Below are 23,836 nucleotides of genomic sequence, written 5' to 3'. Positions count from 1 at the left end.
TACAGTTTAACAAATCTAATTCATTATTTCTTGTTAACTATGTCATCGTAACACGTTAAGAGGCGATGCTCGTTTTTTGACACAGCGTGCCTGTGGGCGGGAATGTGAAAGCTTCGAACGTAACCGAAAAACTCCTCCACAATTGGCGTCCGATCGAAAACAGCACTGATCACATCTCATCCTAGCACAGTCCATGGGTTGGCAAATACTAAGCACATTGGATGTAGGGGATATATGGTGTAGAGACGAGAGCACCGTGGGCGGCACTTACTCTTTCCCTTAACGAACTCCGAGTGTTTGTGTCGGGTGGGTACGAAGTGATGCACGCGGTGACCGCGGGCGGCAGCGGCCGGCGCGCCGAGCGCTAGAAGGCACAGGCACCACAAAAAGGCACGCGCAGCAAACATGCTGCGACATCACTCGCGACGTTGCACTAGACACAACCGTCCTGCACAAAGTTCCATCGTGTACTGGCCCGCCCGGTTTCCATGCCTCACCGTGCGCGGGCGCAACCATAGACCTAAGTATGATTAGAAAGCCCGTTCTATTTACATCACGGTTTGGACGCAAACAAATCTGTTTTGTTATTTTCATATATATTCTTGGTTTCTTATTTTTATTGATGATTTTAAAGGTTATATGGTAGTTATATTGTAAAATCTGTTATAGCGTAATTATCGTGGTAATGTATTGGTTTGAGGTAATTAATTGTTTGAAATCGCAATTGACAATTAATTACCTTGAATTGTCAAACAAGTTAAGTGACTTATTTGACTAATGAAAACAAAATCATGATCCAATTTTATTAAACACGAAATTATTCCACGTTAATTGATTACCTAGTAGGTACATTCAAAAAAGAATTTCAATGTATCCATATTTTCCTTTTCGTGCATAAGTTGCTAAGCTTAAGAAAGCCTTTTAACAAGGGTTATATTTGGGATGTTCTATAAATTAGCAACTCTATGGGCACTGCCCTCTTACAAGCACAGGTAAACGTCGAGAAGGACGCAGGTATGCGCCGGAGTCGATACGTTGACAGAAAAAAGCCACGTACCTAACAAAAGTTTAATAACCAAGTATTGTTATATAGTACTGATTCGAATAATAATTGAAGTCTGTGAAACTGGACCTTAAGGCTTTTTGTGGGCCCGCGAGCGCACGACGGATGTGATCTAATAAACGTTGAAACAATTAATAGACATGCCTTCTTACTACATGAATCACGAGTGGCTTGGTTTTTTGTAGTTTTAACTACTTGTTATAATTTATGTTATAATCGATAGATACAGATTATTAAGCTGCGATCAATAAATTAACAGTTTGCTTTATATATTATTTTATAGTATAAAGAGTTATTGATTGTACAATCGTAATAAAACTGTTTATAGAATACTACCTACAATAAGTAGCTAAGTCACAGGTAATTTAATTATAATAAAATAACATTTCGTCTAAGTAACCGAACAACAATAACTATTTCTAGTATTGGGTCAAGTGTAATGGTAATTATTATTAAATAATAATAAAATTAAGTGTAAAACTACCTATTATTTACCCCAGTTCGTCAGTTTGCGCGAGTGAAGTCTGCGAGCGCGCGTTGAACTCTTTATGAAAGTCGAGTTCTACGCCAATACAACTCGACCGCCCGAGTGCATCAACTCGACGAGCCTATCTATCTGTTTAAGACACATCGCGCGTTCTATTCCCAGTTACAATTTCTCGGTTCATTTCAAACGAGTAATGTATGGATATTACAAATACTTTCTCATGTAACGGGGTCGCGGAATGAATGTTTGGTCAGTCGTAAAGCCTTAGTGACTTCACCTCACATTCCTGAAGACTTCGCTAGAGCGTTTGTATTTTAGAAAACTGTTACATCTCTCATATATTGTTTTGTAAACAAAGCAATATGGTATATTGTCCAAGAAAAAATAATGCAGTAATAATATATAGTTGTTTTTCGAGAATACGCGTAGTGTAGAGTCGTGTAGAGCTTTACCGTGCATTTTAATCATATTACTTATAGAATTTAATGTTTTGGTTCTTATAACTTTAAAGGTCATTTTTTAATGTAAATAGTAATATTATATATAATATTATTATAATTTTAACTTATATACAATATAATATTACTATTTACATTAAAGTTACAATATTATGTACAATAGTATCGATGTAGGTAAATAACCGATTACTTTACGCGCTTATCGATAATATAATATCTCAATAATAATATAGTGAATAACGCTCAAAATTCAGTTCCTCTTCCCTGATTATAGGTATTTAATCTACCGTTTTAAATATATTCTGAATTAGCATCAATTTCAAAGATATAAAGCCTATATTTCCGTGTAGAGCCGCAAAATAAATTTGTTTGAACACTGGCCCTTACAGTCCGCCTACAGTTCACCTCACTTCAACAGCACGGGTCAATAAAGTGCACTAAGTAAAGATTAAGACTAAATATATAATATTAAAGTGTCTATATGTGTTTTATAATAATTGCTATCTTCAGTACCCTTCGTATGAGTTTTTATAAAAATGGCTGTTTTTGTATTTGTTTACGTATTTGCCCATACAATGCCAATCAGCGCCCCTAGCGGACTGTATCAGAACTGATTCAAAATGTACGGGAAATACGTAAACAAATATAAAAACAGTCAATTTTGTAAAAACGTAAAAACTCATACTAAGGGTACAGGTATAAGAACATGAGAGAGGATTGAAGTACACGATGATAACCATAAAAGGTAGTTATTATTTAAGTAATTCTAGGCTCCGGATAAAACCCTATCTTAAGTAGAACAGGGATCAGAATTAACCTAAGTAGACGTATACAGTAAACCTGTCTTAAAACCTTAATCCTTTAGCATTCACCGTAATGAAGCCCTTGAAACAATATAATGTAATTCAATAAGAAAATATTCAGGTAATCGTATCAAATTAAAACATATTTATGTGTTATAATAAAGAATTGTAATTGTATAATTAAATGTAATAAACACACACTCACATGCACGAACACACATATTTAGTGACTGTATCTATAACGTAAAATGTAAAGTATTTTTTGGCTATTACTTTGATATTAAGAATGTACTAGATATCATAGATACATAAAGCTGTGGGTTTACTAAATAAATAAAAAAAAGTTATTTAAAATATGAGCCGCATTAAAACGATAATGGATTTTATTTAAACCATAGTCCAAGATAGGTATAATATACGAGTAAAGTCCGCGTAAAACTGCTAGTCCGCTCTGAATATAGAAATGAATCGTGTCGCCATAGCAAATTGTATGACTACGCCTGCTCGCAACAAATTCATAGCGGACTGGCATTTTGGCGTGGACTATACTAATAATCATAGTCAAAGTCACGTTAATTCTTTGCAAAGGAATACTCAGTACCTACCGGAGCGCCTCTATGTATAATTCATTTGTCTCCAGAATATAAATAAGCAGTCATTAATTAATACCGTGACGAGTTTGTTGTTGGCGTTTCGTAACTATTTTAAGATTCATAGCAAGACCCTACTACATATTTGAGTTTAAATATTTTAGTGTCAATGTTGTTTATAATACAATTTAAATACAAATTGTACATAATTTGCAATTTTAGTTAAAACTCGTAAGAGATTTTTTTGTAAAAAATCGTTTTTTTTTTATCACGACAGGTCTCTGGTATTCGTAGTATTTATTAGCTATTTTGTTAAAAACGGACAAACACGCTACAAATGAATATTAACGTTTTGTAAAAATATAAATATATATTGATATGATACGGAAACTTTTACGAACTCTTATGATACTCTATTTCTTCTAAAACAAAATTGACGCGTGTTTAAAATTATCTAATCAAACTACCTATAAAACCCGTAACCTCAAGTTCGAAGTTTCGAAACTTTCACAGACGCGGTACAAAAAAGCGAATTAAATATGGGGTTTCATTAAAAAATAATAACACGTAGACGGCAAGTAGGTTCATTACGCTCGGAAACTGTGCGGAGTCATTCCGCCTCACGTCCCGACTGGGTGCTCAAAGGTAACAAAAGGTTCTCGAACCACTTGACTGCATTGTGGTGGCACAATGACGTTTTGATTTCGTCCATTGTGCTAGCAGGTACTGGCCACTGCATACGCCGCCCTTATTTGTGGATTGTGTAACAGACACTCGCGTCTTACCAGCAGAAACAACGAGAGTAATTACAGTGTGCGTTGCTCGAAATGCAGAGATATTCTTCTTAACAATGCTCAACATTAATCTCAATACACGTACTTTGATCGAGTCAGGATAAATATAGACGCTTATAGCTTAAGGCTTTCAGACTTATCTCGAGTTATCCTAATTCCCGTAACTATTTATAATCTGACTAATGACTTACTTTAACGAATCTTTTATGGATTGTAGTTCATGTAGAACATTTAATTAAAAGCTTTACAACCCGTCGTTCGTCTACATTTTAACAATCTAACCCACAATATACTTTATATGCACAAAAAATTAAAGAAACAATCGGAGATAACAAACGACGCCGCCACCTAGAGGCATTAAAAATTATGTATCTGATCATTAATATAAAACATATTAAACTGTTAATAATAGAGGCGAATCGTAAATTTTTTGTAATATAAAACGCATTCTTGGGTTTCAACCGTACCCCACTGAGACGGGGTTGGAGATTTCGACGGTGATATACAGCCTCTATCAATACGTTGCTTGTAAATGCATTTTTCAAAAGTATTATATATTAAGGATCAATTTTGCTTGGCGTGAAACATGAGGTACGAGGAAAACACGGATTTTTTTTTTTAATATTCCCATCAACAGTTGATGCATCTTCTCTATGAAGTAGAAAAAAAAGTAACTATATTTTAACTTAGAAGTAAGAATATATTTCCTGACTACCAGAAACATGCAAATAAAACATAAAATAAGTTGCTTTGGTAAACACCTTCCAAGTTAAATTATCTGAAGCGTTTCATATGATTTTCAAATCTAGTAAAAAGTCTGTTAGTGAGCAAATAACCAATAGACAAAAGTAAAAACTATAAATAAAATGTGTTACATTGACGCGCGTAACTTCCTAAAAATACACTCTAATCTGTTTTCCCAAATGCTCTAAACGGGTTATAACTTCAACAACACGTAGATAGATAATACAATATAACAAAACAATACAAGTCCTATGAAATCAACAAACAGACCATCTGCCGACCCCGACCGCTCATCTAAATCGTATCAATAAGTTAGACACGAGTTATTCTTATTCCTATCAATCGATCATTATGTTCAGGTATCGATACCTATCGAGTAAAGTCATTGCTTTTTGTTTGGAAAACGATGTTTCGATGTGCTCGTAGATATATTTTTTAACCTTTTTATAATTACAAGATCGAATCGCGGTTGATCGAATTTGGTGTTTAATAAACTTAGTTGGATGCATTAGTTGACGTGTTGGAGATGATTGTCGTTTATTTGGAACTATTGTAAACTTATTAAAGCTATTGCATTCAAATTTAGGAATTGCGTCACGAAATCTCCGGTTAGGCATGATAATATAAATGCTAGTTTAAATAAATATATTTGTTTGTTTTAAAAACGCTAATCTTATGTAATAAAACGATAAACCCGTTTCATAATTTAAGGTTTAAGTAAAAATAAATATGTACTTAAATTTAGGGTTTATGAAAAGCTTCGAGCTTTATAAAAATTCACTGTGGTATCTATTCATCGTAAAATTGAACAACAGAATATAAATGTTATGCCAAGAATGGATTTTTGCCCCGAGATATGCATCCACTTGCATGTGATTCTAAGGAGCGATTCACATGGTAATGTCAAATATTCTTGGCATGTTCACCCCGACTTTAGACCTTGAGGGCATTCAGATGTTAGAACACAGGAATATTTTATCCTTTGAGCAACAGGACAACAAATATATGCTACACATGCACAGTCAGGTAGTTTCAACTGTAAACTTTATTTTATAATACATTTAAATTTAAAAATTTTCAGCGAAATATGAGTAACTTAAATGGACTCTGACATTTGTGTGAATTTTAAACTCTACTTATGTAATTTTCTACTTTTGGATTATGTATTTTCAATGTGTAAAAAAATGTTTTCAATTATATTCAAGAAATTGAAAACTTTAACATTCATTTCTTTATTCATAAGTGACAAGTAAGACATTCGCTGTACGGGTTAAAATTTTATTATAAATATATTTTTAAATATTGAATATTGAATATCGGTTCGAGGCGTGAGGACATGCGAAAGATTTTTCTCTTTGCAAATGAGCGACGATCGCGTGTCGAAGATAAAGGTGTAGGAGGTATTCAGTTCTGAAATTAAAATGATCCCGACAGATGCACTTTTGACATAGTCACTGAACAAAGGGCTCGCTTGTATTCACACGCTCACGACAAAAGGGCTTTTTTGCGTCCGAAGATTCCGAGCGAAATCTAAACGCGAATCACATTGTGGGAGCGAGCCTTATTTTGAAATGAGGATTTTTTGGTGGAAAACAATTATCCTTCTTTTGTATTTGAGTTCGTTGAAAATTAAAGCGATACGTGAGTATGACATACGATGCCTACATCGTTGAATCAGTATTGTTTTCTATATACATGGTTGTTGAACGTTGTCTTTATTATATAATAAATAAGTACTCGCGAGACAAAGTTTTGACGCTACTTTCTCAGATATTTTGAAGGCAATAAATCTTTAAAATAAAAACCACGCTATGCCACACCGCTGGACGTCGTAAATGGACGATTAAAATCAAAAATAAACTACACCAGAGCCTCCTTTTGTCTTACTCCTGTCTACAACAGGCTTTTATCTGTTGGACGCCAACCTCGTTCCTTATAAATGCCCCTAAAAAATCCCAAAGGTAAAGTGGCGCGCGCAGGTAATGTCGGCCATTTTGTTGGACCGTTTTTTTTTGTTATTCTTTTTTAATAATCCGCATGTTTTATGGCTTGTTAAGTAGTTTGTTACGACGCAAGTTTACTAATTAAATAGCGGGAACACCGGTAGCAGGAAATGTTCATTATGGTCTGTTTTGATTTTGTAATTAATTTTAAGCTTACGTTATGAGTTTTGAGTTTGACCGTTATACTTATAGATTTTATATTCTAGTGCGCATTTGTTAGTGCTTATGTATTAAACTAGCGTGCATTAGGCTATTTTTGTACGTATAGTGAAGAAAATTCTCGGTTGATTCGCTTTCCTATTACTCAGTACAAAATTGAAGGTAATTCTGAGCCTACGTAGTGGTTAGTGTCGAATTATTTATACTCCTCGATCCTTTATAGCACGTAATCACAGTAAATGCCTTAACCACAATCCAGTAGATTCGCTGAGCTATCGTGTTGTACTTGTATTCCTTAATTAAAACAATACGTAGGTACTTATTTCATTCATTAAAGTACGGTCAATACATGTCTTTATAAGGCGTTTATACCTATTAACTGGAATAAATACTGTATGTACAGCATTTCCTTTGTTAATCCGCATTCCGTAGGTTTTCTTATAAAAACAATCAAATAGATTTATAAACATACCGACTTCCGTCAGTGCTGTTAAAACAATGTTTTTAATTGCTTCAATACTAAAGATGATGTTCTGCTTTATATAGATGTTCTTTTTCATGTAGTGTTTATCTATAAAGGCAATACACTATGTAGGTATGTAGTTAGTAAAAAATCTTAGTGCAATAGATAATATTATAAGGGGAGAACTTGATTGTTAGTGCTTTTCAAATATCTTCATAGCAAAAGCAACTCCGTAGAATATAAAAAATATCATGCTACCCTCTACTTTCGTGGCTTCTATTATGTATGAAATCCCTGTTATATATGAGTCCTAAATGTTTCTTATGTAACATTTACAAGTAAAAATTGTTACCGAACTTTATATTGAGCTTACCCCGCGACCCCGCACAACCTTATAAAGACTTCGCGACTTATTAGGGGCTCGAGCCACACTTTGAGAAACACTGGTATACGTGATAAAATTAGAGGATTAAAGACATTACAGCAGGTTTTACGAGTAGTTAATAGAGTTAGTATAGGTAATTCTAGTGGGAATATAAGGAAGAGCATTGAGATTCAATAGATTTATTGGACATACTTTTCCGAGACCTTCCAACTTAGTCCTAAGGGGTAGCAGCGTATATATGGATGATCTCAGGTAGAAATATCTAATCCTATCTGGGGTTAATTACAAGTGTCCAAGGGCAGCAATAGCCACTTACCATCTGGTGGACTACGCGCTCGTCTGGTACTCCTATATTATAAAAATAAAAAATCATGAGTTTTGTTTGAAAGGGTATGTATGGTGAGTTTATTGAAAGGGTCAGCGAAAAGCCTTCCTATACTGAGTCGCACGTCGGTAAGCAAATGGTCCATTTATTAAACAAAATATTGGGCGGAGAAGATCTATAGCTCGCTTCCCCTGGGATCCGTCAGTGCCACGGAGGTCAAACTACACAAAAGACACAAAAATGTCATTATTTAATTTGTAAATATAAAACGATTGCGTTGCATATTAAGTTTAAAAATTATCGTTTCTTTTACGTTGTCACTATATTTAAAACCGAACACTTATTTGAATAAAGTGCCGGCATTCTGTCGGTTAAAGCACGACTTCGATAAGGCTTAATGGGTTCTCACTTCTCCGTACGAAAGCCTCGTGTAACAGGAGTAGAGTACAGTGATTGCGCCCATAACCTAGGCGCAATTTGTTAGTACCTATCCAATAAGAAATTAATGGAATGAATAAAAATAAACACTGTACATTAGTTGGTTTCTATAAATGACGTGAGCCTACCTTGTACTATTTGGTTATATCTATATAATAACATGTAGGATTTAGCTATAAGGATTTTAGTAGAGAAATACGTTTCTTGCGCCAAAAATACGGCAAAGTGCAAATCAATTAAAAAACTATTTGTTTTTTAACTATTTAAAATTATCTGTCAACTGTGCTGTCAGTCATAAATGTGTTGCGACATCTGATGCCTAACGCCCGTTATTAATAAACAATCTATCCATCCAATCATGCTCTCCAAAGATTGACATTTGTCAATGTTTTCATACAAGACATTGTCTTGCGATCTTTGATGGGTAAACATTTGGTTAGGTTAATTATTATTAACGGGCGTACCATGGTCGCCTTATATATGCATAGAAGTCAGCGGGCAACCGACCATTCCATCAAAAAGCAATAATTGCTTTACACTAGTAGTACTCGTAAGTATAGCGGTGGTTCATCCCCTGTTGAACCACTGGTTCTACCTTTCGATTGTGATTGTTGATGATGGTGATATTCTCCTTCAAACGCAAATAGGTTTTTCTTCCCCACAAAAGTACTTTGCAAGGTAATATACAGAATTGAGAGGCAATAGTAACAAATGTGGTATTATAGGACCGAAAAATTATTTGTTTCATTGATAATCTTAGTGATATCCTTTAAATATTATGTTTTTTCCATAATATATTATACTACTGCTATTCTTTTTGCTATTTGTCCTGCACAGTTCTATTTAAGTATATGATATTGACATTGCAATTAAGCGCTGATTTACCGAGTAATTATTTATTACTTCTGATAACAATTTATGTACATACATCTTATGAATTTACACAATACGTTTTGTACACAACCATGGAATAGATATGCAGAATGTATAGGTTTGTTCTATTGTACATTTGTGTGTTCTTTTTATTTTCCACGAAGGTATATTATATTTATTATCTGTTGCACTTAAGACACCGTACAGACAAAACATAAGTATGTATTTTTATTTGTACATATGCATCGTGTACATTATGAACTTTAAAAACTCATAGAAAGACCTAATTTTTTACTAATTTGAAAATAATATAAACGTAATTTGGTCATTGGCTGTGGGATCTATTACTAAGGGTGGGTTGCATCATGTAACTTTAACATTTACAGAAGTCTAACCAACCGTCAAATCCATGGTTAAAAAAATAATTAGTTGCACCATTTTAGTTGAGGTTGAAATTACGTCATAATTAACACTTAAAATTAAACACTCGATGTTGATCGGGTAAAGTTACAGTATTTGTCAAGTTCCCTATCTGTCAACGTCTATTGTGGTGACAGCGACACAAATGACGTTAATGACAAAGAAATTGGTGCAACACGGAATTTTACATTCCACCGCTACCGTCAAAGTTACTGTTATATTTAACTTTAACGCTAACTTTAAACGGGCTTTCGATGCAACCCACCCTTTGTTCATCCGAAGTGAATTTATACTCGTATGATGTTAATCACGTAAAATCAAATATAGAACCGTTTTTTAAAGTGCTTATAAGTCCAAGTTTACGTATTTCTTTGCGATTTTGATAACATTTTTATTTGAATCCTATTGTAAAAATAATTAAAAAATGTAATGTGTTTTTTGCGTAATATATTATTTCGTGTAGTTAGACTTTTGTGTAGTTAGCGCGTTTGGATAGCTAAAAATTGTCAATAGCACAGGCGTGCGTTTTAATTACACAAAATTTCATCATTTGGTGTATTCTTCAGGCTAATGACATGTATTGGTGGTATTTTTGCCACTTTGTAGCACACTTATTTCAGACGTTTTTGTCCTGAGTTACTTTGTAGCTTGTAGGTAAACGGAATTGGCCCTCCCGCGGCCGGTCGTGAGGGCGCGTGCCCGCCTCATCACGCACCGCTCTTGGCCATCTCGCCTAACACTCAACTGTTTCATGCCATTTTCGAATTATTGTAAATTACGTTAATATTTTTAAAACCACTTTACAAGTTTTTTATTAACTTGCCTTGTTAGCTCATATATGTGAGGGTCGAATTTTGCAAATTTTAAACCAGCTAACCCTAACATATAGAGTTGAAACGTTACATACACATTTGGTTTTGATGACAATGCACGATTAGTTTAGTGACGTCATTCTAAATCCAATATAGTGCACAACCCAAAATGGCGGAGCAATTTTTGATGCACTTCCTTCATAGCATAACAAACAAAAAGGTTGCTAACAAGAATATGGAAAAGCTGGATTTTAAAAACTACCTATTTTTAAATTATGTATATTATTTTTTACTATGCATAATACCAATAAAATGCCTTACTTTGCGTTCATAATTAGCACTCAATTAAATACATAATTAAATAATACAACCATAAATATTTAGAAGTTACATTGGGATTAAATAGGAACAATTATCTTGACAAGACGTTGTGTGCTGCTGATAAAACCACATTTAAATATGTCTGCATTCGATGTTTCTAATAATATTACAGAATCAGTCACTATGTTGCCGCTGACGCTGGCTGATATATCGAGAGCGCTTACCGAGACGGTCGTGGACAGAGCTTTTAAAGTGAAAACGGAGAGTGCAGACACCGTGCAAAGAATAAGTGTAACAAGAGCCGCGCCAGCCGGCGAAGGGTTGATAGGCGCGGTGTATCGCATTCATGTAGTTGGCGAACATAACCAGGCTTCCTTTGTTGCTAAGGCCCTTGTTAAAGACGAACTACTATGTAGTACTTTGAATTGCCCAATGTATTTCAAAAGAGAAGTCATATTTTTTTCGAAAATTTTACCCACGTTAGTTGCGACCCAGAAATCGCTGGGTGCAACGGAAAACCTACAGTCATATATTCCTGTGTGTTTCGACTGGCACTGTGATGGACGTAATGACTTCTTGCTTCTAGAAGATCTCGCTGAAAGAGGATATGTATCTATTCAGAAAAATCTAACAATATGTAAAAAAAATGCTACATTAAAAACATTGGCACACTTTCATGCTGTCTCCCTTGCGTTGCGTGTGAAGAAACCTGATGTCTTTAAGAAAATAGCAGATGAATTGGACGAGATTTACTACTTCGAAGAAAATAGGACGTGGTACGATGAGTACCTTCAAGAAGCTATTAAAATAGACGTAGCCACATTAGCTGAATATGAAAATCCAGAAACGAGCATATATTATAAGAAGTTAATAGAGTTACTGAACAAAAATGCTTACACCCTACTCATCAATTTGGCTTCAGAACGCGGCAGTAATCCAGTTATTTGTCATGGCGATGCATGGTGTTGTAACTTTATGTATTCCAACGAAAAAACAGTCGCGATAGATTTTCAAATAACAAGATGTGCATCACTGGTAACTGATTTATCTTACTTTATTTTGGTTTCTAATTCGTGTCGGAACAAGGATGATTTTAATGAAGCAGTTGAAGTTTACTATTTGGCGTTAAAATACTATTTATCTGATATGAAATTGGATGCTAATGAAGTTTTTCCCAAAACCACACTAGAAGCTGAACTACGAAGATATGGAAAGTATGGACTTTTGGCTTGTTTAACAAGTTTTCCACTGTTAGCTAGTGAAAGATGTGATGTATTACAGTCATACAGTTCAAAATATCAGGGATACGATAGAATTCCACTTTTGAAGCTTTGGTATCTAACACCCTTCCAAACAGAAGAAGACAAAACTCAAGTGGTCAATGCAGTACGTGTTGCTGTAGACGTGGGGATAATCTAACATGTCCGTAATATCAAATCTACAAATTATTACAATTCCTACACGTTGCTATATGTTCAATGTTTATCGTCATTTCCAAAACTCACACAACAAAAATGTTGTAGTTTTTATTCCTTTAACTTAGAACATTAAGTTGAGTCATATCTGCAAGTATACAAAGATGGTCGAACACACGAATTTACGATAACGGAACTTGAACATTCAAAATCATCAGCCGCGGCCTCGCAAATGGTTTTGTATAGAAATTCTTTACAAAAACACCTGTATCTTAATGCCGATAAGCCGTAGATGAGTCGGCAGTACACCGTCGGAATGTCCGACTCGTGACCGCTGGAGAGCCGAAAACTAATTATCGCCGAGTTGAGTGGTAACCGACCAACTTCTATGGCGTTCCAACGGTTATGCAAGGTTGTATACGTGTATGAACAGTGTCATTAACCAAAGTGTTGGGTGTAGAATACCTGTGTATCTAATATTTTATATGCACGTTTCTAATAAATATCAAAGTTTTTAATGACTTAAATTTATTTTCCTTTTTATTAGCGTATTTTAATCATTAAAATATCTAAAAAATATTCAATCATTAAAATATCTAAAAATATTTGCGTTAAATTCTCACAACTGCATCACTAAGCAGACGTTAGGATTAATTTTCAGCTTTTTCGTGTTCTACCGACTTTTTTCCTACCATAAGCAGTAGATACGAAATATTTTAATTATTGCATACTTTTGGATTATTAAAAATGTGGTGAATGATCGGTTGTATAGCAAAAGATAACTGGTATTGCAGTTTTTGGAGAGTTGAACCTTACGACAATTTACGGCGCTACTGGATTGCAGAAAACATATGGTCTTAATAAAGAATATTAATAATATTTTTTTTATATACGTTGACTGCAACAAAGTTTTTTATATGAAGCATAAACGAAGAACAGAGTCGAAAATCTTAATTCTGTGCGGTTTCGTGAAAAATCCTCAATAACTATAAAATTCATGTAAATTAGCCTCTCAAGCCCATCGTTGGAATATTAAAACAAAAATGCTAGTCACGGCACGTCGTCGATTCTAAAATACTGCGTAAAATTGCCTTAACTTGTTTTGGGACACGCAATACATAAAACACCAAAATTCATGGCAAATATCTCGCTGCGGAATGTAAATGTGATGAATCTGTTGTATTCAAATGTAATGTTCCACCCTAGGCAAATGTTAAAATGGCAAGGTGACTTTGAATATGAATAAACGATTATGCACATTGATATAATAACTGAAGATATGTCACTAGCGGGCAAAACTTGAAACGTAGGTACAAAATACACCAATTGGTATTTGTGGACTCCAGTCGCTCTCGCAGCGTAGTAATTGATACGTATGTCACTTTGTACCTTAAACGTCATTATTTTAATCTTCTAAGCCTCCAAATGCCTTTTCGTGTTTGCATCGATACTTACGTATGAATGAAACTTGAAAAGCAATGTCAAACACTAGTTGTCTTTTTATCATATTGTTCCAATAGCTCTGTCCCTTATAGAATATTTGTCTATGTAGTAAAATAAAAAATGTGCCTGTGTGTGTCAATGCGCTCGTGGTTCGCTCACTTTTTTGTGTTGTTTAGTGGGCAGGTAACATATCCATAGTTTTAGTATATCATTGATTATACAGGCATTCAACAATACCTAGGAATAATTCAAAAGGATATGGAAAGATAAGTGCAGCTCTAACCTCAAGTTAACCCGAGATGCAAACAAAAGTATTGATAAGAGAAACGTGACAACATGACGCAGTTTTCAAAAATGAAAACAACATTAGAATTTTCGAGACGTAACGCGAAGCTAATACATATGGAGTTTGTACATTCACAAACTTATGACTAAGATATTTTTCGCTACTCAAAGTATGAGTATTTTTTGACATTATTTTAATTTGATTAGATTTTTTATAACATAGGAGCAGCAGAACCGCATGCAGTCCAAATGATAGTAAGTAGTCACTGCCGTCTGTGGGCATCACAGTAATTAAAATTAAAGTTGAAAGCCTTTGAATAAGTATATACAACAACCTTCAGACCAAAGCATAGCAGCGTTTAATATTACTGAACCAGGTGATAGAGCCTTAAATCATAAAGTAGATTATTATTACGATCAGGCGTTATTCAGATTAGTTATACTTTTAAATTATATAACTAAATGTCTATCCTTCTAAGACAGTTCCGCTTTTTGGGATCGCGAGCCTACAATTTCTTACTGATGACAAACCCTCACCAGCTGTCGCGATTTTGTGACTGTCTGTAAGCTTTTTGGAACGATGTATTCAGGGAATTCATTAGATCTGTTTGTTCATCTCGTTCGTTTTTGATCGCGTAATATTTTGCCATTTACTTCTGCCATCAGTAGTAACGTTCGCCGCGTAGGTATCTGATTTTAGAATAGTTAGTATAGCATACTCAGAATTAGGTAGTTACGACTCAAGAAGTATAGATGATATTTACTGCAATACAGTGCTTTATGGATTTAATAACTAAGTACAGCTTGAACTGATATTTTTCTTCGTATAATGTATCGTATCGTTGCACTTCATTAGCCGCACAGTTAAATTTCTGTCTATGTGTGTATTGGGACCATTGACACATGTAAATCTGAAAACAATACAGGCCAAACGGCAGAGGCCACACAAAAATAAAGGTGACTTTTATTTTAATATTAACAGAGGTTTTGGGTCACTACCTGTATGTATGTTAATGCGAAGCGGCAAGTAGCCACTAGAAAATTATAATATTCATTTGCTGAATTTCTAACGAATTTACTTATAGGGTACCGGCTGTGGCATTTATTCCTTAAATTACCCGAAAATCAAACGCTTCACAGAAACTTAAGATTTGCTCAGTTTCAATTATTTCTAGTAAATATATTTACACCTAAGCAGTAGGTAATAATAAGAAGGCGCAGAAGTAACGACAAAAATTAAGTTGTATGTTAATAAGGAAATATATTCTAAATTTTATCATCACATACTCATTTATAAATGGACTTGAATTCGTGCTGTGCAAAGTAGACAAATTATGTGTATGTGAAATAATTGCCGATTGGCGCCACGAGTTGATTATCATTTAGCATAATTTGTTTAAGTTGCCATCCTGCTTTTATTGCAGGCAAAGCCGTTCTCAACCGCGTAACCGACTAAATGTGTCCAACAAAACAAAATAAATTATTCATGAGAGTTGTTTAGTGGCATACGAAACATCAGGAACATTTACATGTATCTTCCAAATACATGGTAATTATTAATAATTTTACATGGCCCATTAACAAAAATGCCACTCGGCGATGTCCCAAAGGAGATGAAAAAAGGAAAAGAATGACCTCTCGACGGGCCTTTTAAAATTGTCAGAGGGCACTTCTAAAAAGAGATAACGTTTTTAACGCTTTTAACATTAAAAAACGTAGAGTCCATTTTGTAAACAGGTTGTAAACGATCTTGTAGTCGTCGTATCCAGACTCGAAACGGTGTAACGCATTATTAAACTGTACCCTTACCATGAGTTTTTACGTTTTGACAAATATGACTGTTTTGGTATTTGTTTAGGTATTTGCCCATACAAATTCGAATCAGCGCCCCTAGCAGATTGTATCAGAACTATAGTGTCAGTAAAGTAACATTAAATGTCTAAATTGACAAAATGGCCCTCTATGTTTTGTCTCTCTTGTTTACGAACATGTGAGCCAGACAAAAAGACTTGAGCACTTACTTATTCTTACGTTTACTCAGTCTGCTGAAGCAAATAGAACAGAATAATGGATTGAGTAAACGTAACGTAAAATTGTGGGATGTTTTGAAAACTCGTGGTAAGGGTACTGCTCTAAATACGATGTAAGCCTTATGCGTATACCTACCAGACAATCCTTTTATTTTTATTACCATAAATGATAAAAAATATCAATTAATCCTAGAAATATAATTTTTTAAATAGAAAAGCATTGTTTAAGTATATTTTTTCCGTAATTATACGCTGAAACTGAAATTGTACAAATATTTTGAGTATTGTTATTTAAGATTTTTTATTTCTACGATATTTTGATTAAAACATTAACCTCATGCTTATAAATAAGTCGTAGGTACACTTACTTCGTGATTCTCCGCCCACGTTTGGTCCCTACACCTGATTCATTTGATATATAAACGAATAATTTATTCGTCTCATATTTTCGGATTTGTCACGTGACTTATTTGGTTATTACTTAAAAGAATACCCTCTACCCGAGCTTAAGTGCTTAAATTATTGTCTTTTCGCAAAATAGCCATTCATTTCGTGACACATTAAAACCATCTGTCAATATTCGTGATAACACCAAATGGTGCATATAATGGAAGTGGATAAAAGGATTTTTGGAAAATATAAAATTAAAACATAATTGAACATTTTGTGAGATACTTTTAAAACATTCGAAAGGTTATGTCAGATTACTTTTAAATATATTATGTTACGATGCGTATATTTATGAACTTTATTTGGATTTAAAATTAGCTATTACCTATTAATTGGTTATATTTTTTTAAAGTTAAAGCTAGATATACACTTAGATATAATATTATCACTTGCTTAAACGGTTAAAATAACATAGGAAGGAACCTGCACCCCATAAAACTTAAGAAAAATGATATCGCATTTGGCCAGCGCGGTGGACTATGGCCTAAAATCCCTCTCACATTTGAGAATCCGGTCTCAGCATTTAACAATAATGGGTAGACGACGACATGAAGACATAAAATTGTCTTGCCTCAACCATACTTTTAATCACGCTTTTTTTAAAGATACGTAGGCTTTGTGCGAGATCATTAAATAGAAAAAGATTCATCTATAATATACCTTACTTTACTAGGTACTAGCATACGTACTACGAGCGGACCGTCCGTGAAATCAGAGAGACGAACGTTGTAAATCAACTGAATGGAGTCCGCATTTTTTACTGTCCTGTTCGTAGGGTGACGCTATAGAAGTTTTTTTTAAGGATAATAAAGGTCTTGAGGTTTGGTAGGCTTTGTCAGATATTATTATTATTGATTAAGTAATAATGTAAAGAATATTATTACGGACGACAACGGCCTAAGAATTTAAATGTAAATGTTGATTAATGTAACTTGTGTATGTAATTAAGACTATGTAAATAAGACATTTTATTGCAATAGATATAAGTCCTACGTAATAAGAATAGATATGTAAGAGTAGGATAGCAATAGAGTGTAAGCATAGAATTGTAAGAGTAAGACAGGCTATGTTAGAAAGGGACGGCAATAGGACGCGGTTGCTGACTGAGCCTGCGCCTGTTGCGGTACCCAAAATAAGTACTTAAGCTCGCCTTTTTGTATGGAAAAATGTGTACGCCTCGGAATAAAAACAAGAAGAAAAGAACTGAAGATTCAAGTTGGAGTTTTATTTGAAAACCCATAATCTACATTGGTCCTTCGAGAAGCCGGATTTAAAGAAGACTCAAGATGAATACGCCGATCGCAATGAACACAAGGGGTCGTGTTCGCTCCGAATCGGGGTACAGCGAGTCAGAAGCAGCCCCGGGCGCTAAGGGTGCGCCAGGGCCATCGCTACACCGAATTTATGAAGATTCTCCGCAGTCGCCGTCGACGGTCGCAGGAAATTCCCAAGAAAAAAGGATGGAGCACTCTCCGCCAGAAGGGGCGAGAGAGACAGCACCAGCGACGTCAACGCGGACGTCCGTCATGGGGCCACCTGCACGACCAGCTAGCACGCCACCAAGGCGTGAAACTTCATCGCCGGTGCGGAAACCTACATCGCCGGTGCGGAGACCTACGTCGCCGGCACACACCGCTCGCAGTAACACTTCAAAGCGAAGCATCGACGCACGTATGAAGATGGCACAATACGAAGCGGAGAAAGAACTCGCGGCTATAGAAGAGAAGCGGCTACTTATGAAAGAAAAGCTAATCAAATCGAGATTAGCCGCCGAAATGACTGCAATCGAAGCCGAATCTGAATATGCGGCGAGCTCATGCAACGAAAGGGTACAAGACTGGGTGGATAGAAGCATGGAACAACCAACGGCGACGAAATACAGGGAAGAACCGGAAGAGGTTCGCCCTCCCGTTAGTAAGCAACGGGGGGAGAACGCGAAATTCCAAGGCATTCAACGGCTAGCCGACACCTTAGAAAAACTAGTCGCCTCAAGACCGTTGCCTCGCCAAACAGCGGAACTACCTATATTCACGGGAGCCGTCGCCGAGTGGCTACCGTATAAGGCCGCCATGGAAGATTCTACAAGACTCTTTAAGTTCTCTCCAACGGAAAATCTCCTTCGACTGCGAAACAGCCTGCGAGGGGAAGCGAGAGAAACCGTGCTGTCACAGCTATTCACCGCATCTAACCCAGATATCATCATGCGCACATTAGAGATGAAATATGGAAGACCGGAATTCATAATAGATCGGGCCATGGAAGAGCTCAAAAAGATCCCGAAATTAGGGAGCGCGAGCACCGATCTGTATGAGTTCGCGGTGAAGATTCAAAATATTGTCTATACGATAAAAAGTATAGATAGAAGAGGCTACCTACGAAACCCGCTACTCGTTCGAGACGTAATGGACAAACTGAGTCCTCATCTCATAAGCAAATGGGCGGAGTACGCAGCCAATAACGAAGCACGCATCATGGAAGATAATGAAATGATAGTACTCTCCGAGTTTTTAATGGCCGAAGCGGACCTTATGATAAGGTACACCCACACAACGAAGCGAAGCGTTCCGGTACCCGTCAGAAGAGAAGTAGCACCAAAGCGGGTTGCTACCAAGGGCGTATACACTGCGGGGGAAAGTCAACCGGAAGAAAGAAAATGCTTCATGTGTCCAACTGGGGGACACTACACTACTGAGTGCGATAAACTCAAAGCACTCGACGTCAACGAGCGATGGAAGTGGGCAAATGACAACAAGATGTGCTTCAAATGCATGAAAAGGAAGCACAGCAGGTTCACATGCAAAGCCAAGGCCTGCGGAGTCCACGGATGTACCTACCAACATCACGCGCTACTACATAAAGAAAAAGTAACGGAGTCTACGACTACAGTGAGCACTCCGGACGACGGCAGGGAAGACGAAGCAGCCGCGCTAGTAATGAGCGTCACGACAAGGAGGTCGCCTATTACATCAGTACTGCTCAAAACCTGCGAGGTGAAACTCAGCGGTCCACGGGGGGAGGTAAATACGTACGCCCTCCTAGACGAAGGGTCTACTGTGACGCTAATAGACGAAGAATTAGCGAAGCAACTCACTAACGGCGGACCGAATCGACCTCTGAACATAAGGGGTATTAACGATCAGAGAAGGATCGACAGCGAAGCGGTCAAGGTTCGTGTCAAAGGGGTACACGAACAAGAAGCCTACTTAGTGACAGCCCGCACAGTAAAAGGACTACAGCTACATCACCAACGCGTACCGCACAACTTAGAACGGTACAAGCACCTGCGAGTTGTACAAGATAGCATCAGTAAGGGAGAAGCTCGACCTCGCATATTGATAGGTGCCGACAACTGGCATCTAATAATATCGCGACAGCTGCGCGCCGGCAAGAGAAATGAACCCGCCGCGTCGAGAACGAAGTTGGGATGGGTACTGCACGGGTCGGTACCCAGGAAATCGATTTATCAAGACCAGGCGGCCGTACTTCACATCTGCGCGAGCGACGTCCAACTACAGAAGCTCGTCGAGTCACATTTCGACGTGGACTCGCTTGGCGTATCGACTAAAGAAAAAATTAATAAGCATGAGAAGAGAGCCAACGACATTTTCGAAGCGACCGCCACAAGAAAGGACGGCCACTTCGAAGTGGGTCTGCCCTGGAAGATAGATAACCCCACGTTCCCAGATAGCTACGAGTCTGCCCTTAAGAGACTACACACGCTCGAGAAGAGGATGACTAAGGAGCCGGCGTTTAAAAAGGAATACGCGGCTCAGATCGCTAACCTTATACAAAAGGGTTACGCGGTGCAATGCGACGGCAGCGAAAGGGATAGCAACGTAAAATGGTTCCTGCCGCACTTCGCCGTCACCAATCACAACAAGCCGGGAAAAGTTAGAATGGTCTTCGACGCGGCGGCTAAGGTGAAGGGAGTCTGTCTCAATGACTTCCTACTAGAAGGACCCGACCTACTAGCTTCACTCACAAGAATATTGTTCGGGTTCAGAGAAAAGAGAATCGCCGTCACAGCGGACATCGAAGAAATGTTCCTTAGGGTTAAAATCAGACCCGAGGACCAACCGGCACAGATGTTTTTATGGAGGGACAAGCCTACGGACCCTCCGAGAAGATTTAAAATGGTCTCCATGATATTCGGAGCCAGCAGTTCGCCATACCTCGCTCACAGCGTAAGAAACCGCAACGCCGTCGACTATGAAAGTAAATACCCAGAGGCGGCCACGGCGGTCAAGGAGCGACACTACATGGACGATTACCTAGACAGTTTCCCATCTGAAGAGGAGGCTATTAAAATGGTGAACGAAGTTACCTACATCCATCAACAAGCGGACTTCAACTTAAGAAGATGGAACTCAAATAGCAAGAGAGTTTTAGCTAGCATACCCGAAGATAAGAAGTCTGAAAGCGCGAATGTAAAGTTAGCAGCACACCAGAAGGAAAAGACATTGGGGCTGCGCTGGGACCCGAGCTCCGACACCCTCACCTTCAACACTGACATCAAGAGGGTTCCCGATGAGGTCAGACTGCGGTTGAGAGCACCGACTAAACGCGAAACCCTAAGCGCGGTTATGTCGGTGTACGACCCACTGGGGCTTATCAGTCAATATACGATCGTCGGCAAGATGATATTACAACGCTTGTGGCTCAAGAAGGTTGATTGGGACCAGGAATTGCCATCTGAAGACGCTAACCTATTCGACGAGTGGATAAGGCGACTCCCAGATGTCTCAGCACTAGCAATACCGCGGTGCTATAGCTACAACGTAACGCCGGAAACTCACATCGAGTTACACGTGTTTGTCGACGCAAGCGAGCAAGCCTACGCTACGGTGGCCTACTGGAGGATCGCACACGGCGATCACATAGAAACAATACAAGTAATGGCCAAGGCGAAGGTGGCTCCACTGAAGTTACTAACCATTCCGAGACTGGAGCTCCAAGCTGCGTTAATCGGGGCACGAATGGCTAACACTATAGTCAGGGAGCACAGCTGTTGGAAACCCAAACGAGTCATATACTGGAGTGACTCCCGCACCGTCCTTCAGTGGATAAGAAACGAGACGAAAAAATACACGCCGTTCGTCTCACATCGCCTAGCTGAGATCGCCGAGCTCACACATACAGAGGATTGGCGATGGGTGCCTACAACACTCAACGTAGCCGACGATGCGACCAGGCTTCAAACCGACGGGATCGACAGCCGGGACCGGTGGTTCACGGGACCGCAATTCCTACGAGCCACAGAAGAGCACTGGCCTACGGAGAACGGGGAAGGTGAAGAGACCGGGGAGACGTGTTACACCGTCTCAGAAGAGGACTCGGACCGCAACGACTCATTACCCGACATTAGAAGGTTCTCCAGTTACCTGAAGCTTATAAGGGCGACGGCACTTACTCAGCTATTCGTCGAGAAGCTTCGATCTAGAGACAAGACTCTACACTTAGAAGTGTCACACTTAGAAGCGGCCGAACGACGGTGGTTTCAACGCGCGCAGCGGGACTCCTTCAGCGAAGACTTAGCGCGGTTAAGTCACAACCAGCCGCTACAACGACACAGCAAATTTAAAAGGCTCGACGCAGTATTGAACGACGGGCTAATAACCGCAAGAGGCCGTATAGGTGCGCTCTATTCTACAACGCACTCTAATGAGCCGGTAATACTCGACGGGCAGCATCCCTTTACTCACCTGCTTGTCGAGCATTATCATCGCCGGGCGGGACACGCGAATAACGAACGAGTCGTCAACGAGCTCCGTCAACGATTCATCATACTGCGCTTGAGGCCTACGGTCAAGAAAGTAGCACGAGCGTGTCAATACTGTCGCGTGTACAAGGCGACTCCGACGACACCACCGAAAGGAGACCTACCTAAAGTGAGGTTGGACTCGGGGCACCGCGCCTTCACCTATTGTGGCGTGGACTATTTCGGGCCCCTAACGGTGACTATCGGACGAAGACACAAAAGAGGTGGTGTGCACTATTTACCTGTCTCACCACAAGGGCCATTCATTTAGAGATCGTCCAGTCGCTCTCTACGGACTCAGCTGTTATGGCGCTGCGAAGGATGGCCGCCAGAAGGGGTTGGCCGCGCGTCATATACTCCGACAACGCCACTAACTTTAGAGGGGCCGACGTCGAACTGAGAAATACATACGGAGCATGGATCGCAGCACTACGGGACTACGGTCTGCAGTACAACACCGACTGGCGTTTCATACCGCCGGGGGCGCCACACATGGGAGGAGCCTGGGAGCGCTTAGTGCGTTCAGTAAAAACCGCACTAAGCACCACGCTCAAAGAAAAGTCGCCAAAAGAAGAGGTACTGCAGACGTTAATCACCGAGGCCGAGTACAGCGTGAACGCGCGACCGCTCACGCACGTCTCCGTGGACCCCGAGGACGAGGAAGCACTAACGCCGAATCACTTCCTCATCGGCTCATCGACGGGGCTACCGCGGACGGGGCCATGCACCGAGGCGGACCGCAGCACGTGGAGAAGGGCGCAGGCACTGGCGGACCAGTTCTGGCAGCGATGGCTGCGAGAGTACCTGCCTACGCTCATTCCGCGGGGGCCGTCCAACGCACAGGCGTCACAACTGCGGGAAGGCGATCTCGTAATTGTGGTCGACTACGCCTTACCCCGCAATACCTGGCCGAGAGGAGTCGTCGAGCGAGTTCACCCGGGACCTGATGGCATCGTCCGGTCTGCAGACGTCCGCACAAAGGGAGGTGTGTTCCAGAGGCCAGCGACGAAGCTTGCCGTCCTTCAGATGGAGGAGGCTTCGAAGAATCTACGCCGGGGGGAGAATATTACGGACGACAACGGCCTAAGAATTTAAATGTAAATGTTGATTAATGTAACTTGTGTATGTAATTAAGACTATGTAAATAAGACATTTTATTGCAATAGATATAAGTCCTACGTAATAAGAATAGATATGTAAGAGTAGGATAGCAATAGAGTGTAAGCATAGAATTGTAAGAGTAAGACAGGCTATGTTAGAAAGGGACGGCAATAGGACGCGGTTGCTGACTGAGCCTGCGCCTGTTGCGGTACCCAA

The 23,836-nt window shown here is 38.7% G+C and overlaps 3 protein-coding genes across 4 annotated transcripts in view; 2 read left to right on the top strand and 1 right to left on the bottom strand.

The window, feature by feature from the left end:
- Positions 1 to 23,836, bottom strand: part of Egfr (epidermal growth factor receptor) — a 168,278-nt gene that overhangs the window by 14,477 nt on the left and 129,965 nt on the right. Inside the window, exon 1 of one of the 2 annotated variants that reach the window (XM_073074666.1) lies at positions 272 to 455. The exons of the other annotated variant lie outside the window; for it this stretch is intronic. Within the exon in view, the coding sequence (XP_072930767.1) occupies positions 272 to 407 (136 nt within the window). The 5' untranslated portion in view covers positions 408 to 455. Of the gene's footprint in view, positions 1 to 271; positions 456 to 23,836 lie in introns of those variants that run through there. 2 annotated transcript variants of the gene reach the window in all.
- On the top strand, positions 11,322 to 12,974 carry LOC140743420 (uncharacterized). The gene has a single exon (XM_073074671.1). It carries the CDS (start codon positions 11,322 to 11,324, stop codon positions 12,555 to 12,557), a length of 1,236 nt encoding a protein of 411 aa, XP_072930772.1. The 3' UTR covers positions 12,558 to 12,974.
- LOC140743418 (uncharacterized) lies at positions 18,427 to 23,120 on the top strand. Its single transcript, XM_073074669.1, has one exon. The coding sequence runs from the start codon at positions 18,435 to 18,437 to the stop codon at positions 22,788 to 22,790; it is 4,356 nt and encodes a 1,451-aa protein (XP_072930770.1). The 5' UTR covers positions 18,427 to 18,434; the 3' UTR covers positions 22,791 to 23,120.

Source organism: Epargyreus clarus, unplaced genomic scaffold (genome assembly GCF_041222505.1).
Source record: "Epargyreus clarus isolate Ecla_fem2 unplaced genomic scaffold, WU_Ecla_fem_2.2 ptg000007l, whole genome shotgun sequence".
In the NCBI taxonomy this organism is placed as follows: Eukaryota; Metazoa; Arthropoda; class Insecta; order Lepidoptera; family Hesperiidae; genus Epargyreus; species Epargyreus clarus.
The sequence above is the reverse complement of the archived record's forward strand: the minus strand, read 5'-3'. Positions and strand labels throughout refer to the sequence as shown.

Excerpts from the sequence above, each read along its gene's own strand:
- LOC140743420 (XM_073074671.1), top strand. The coding sequence starts at position 11,322 with ATGTTGCCGCTGACGCTGGCTGATATATCGAGAGCGCTTACCGAGACG.
- LOC140743418 (XM_073074669.1), top strand. The coding sequence starts at position 18,435 with ATGAAGATGGCACAATACGAAGCGGAGAAAGAACTCGCGGCTATAGAA.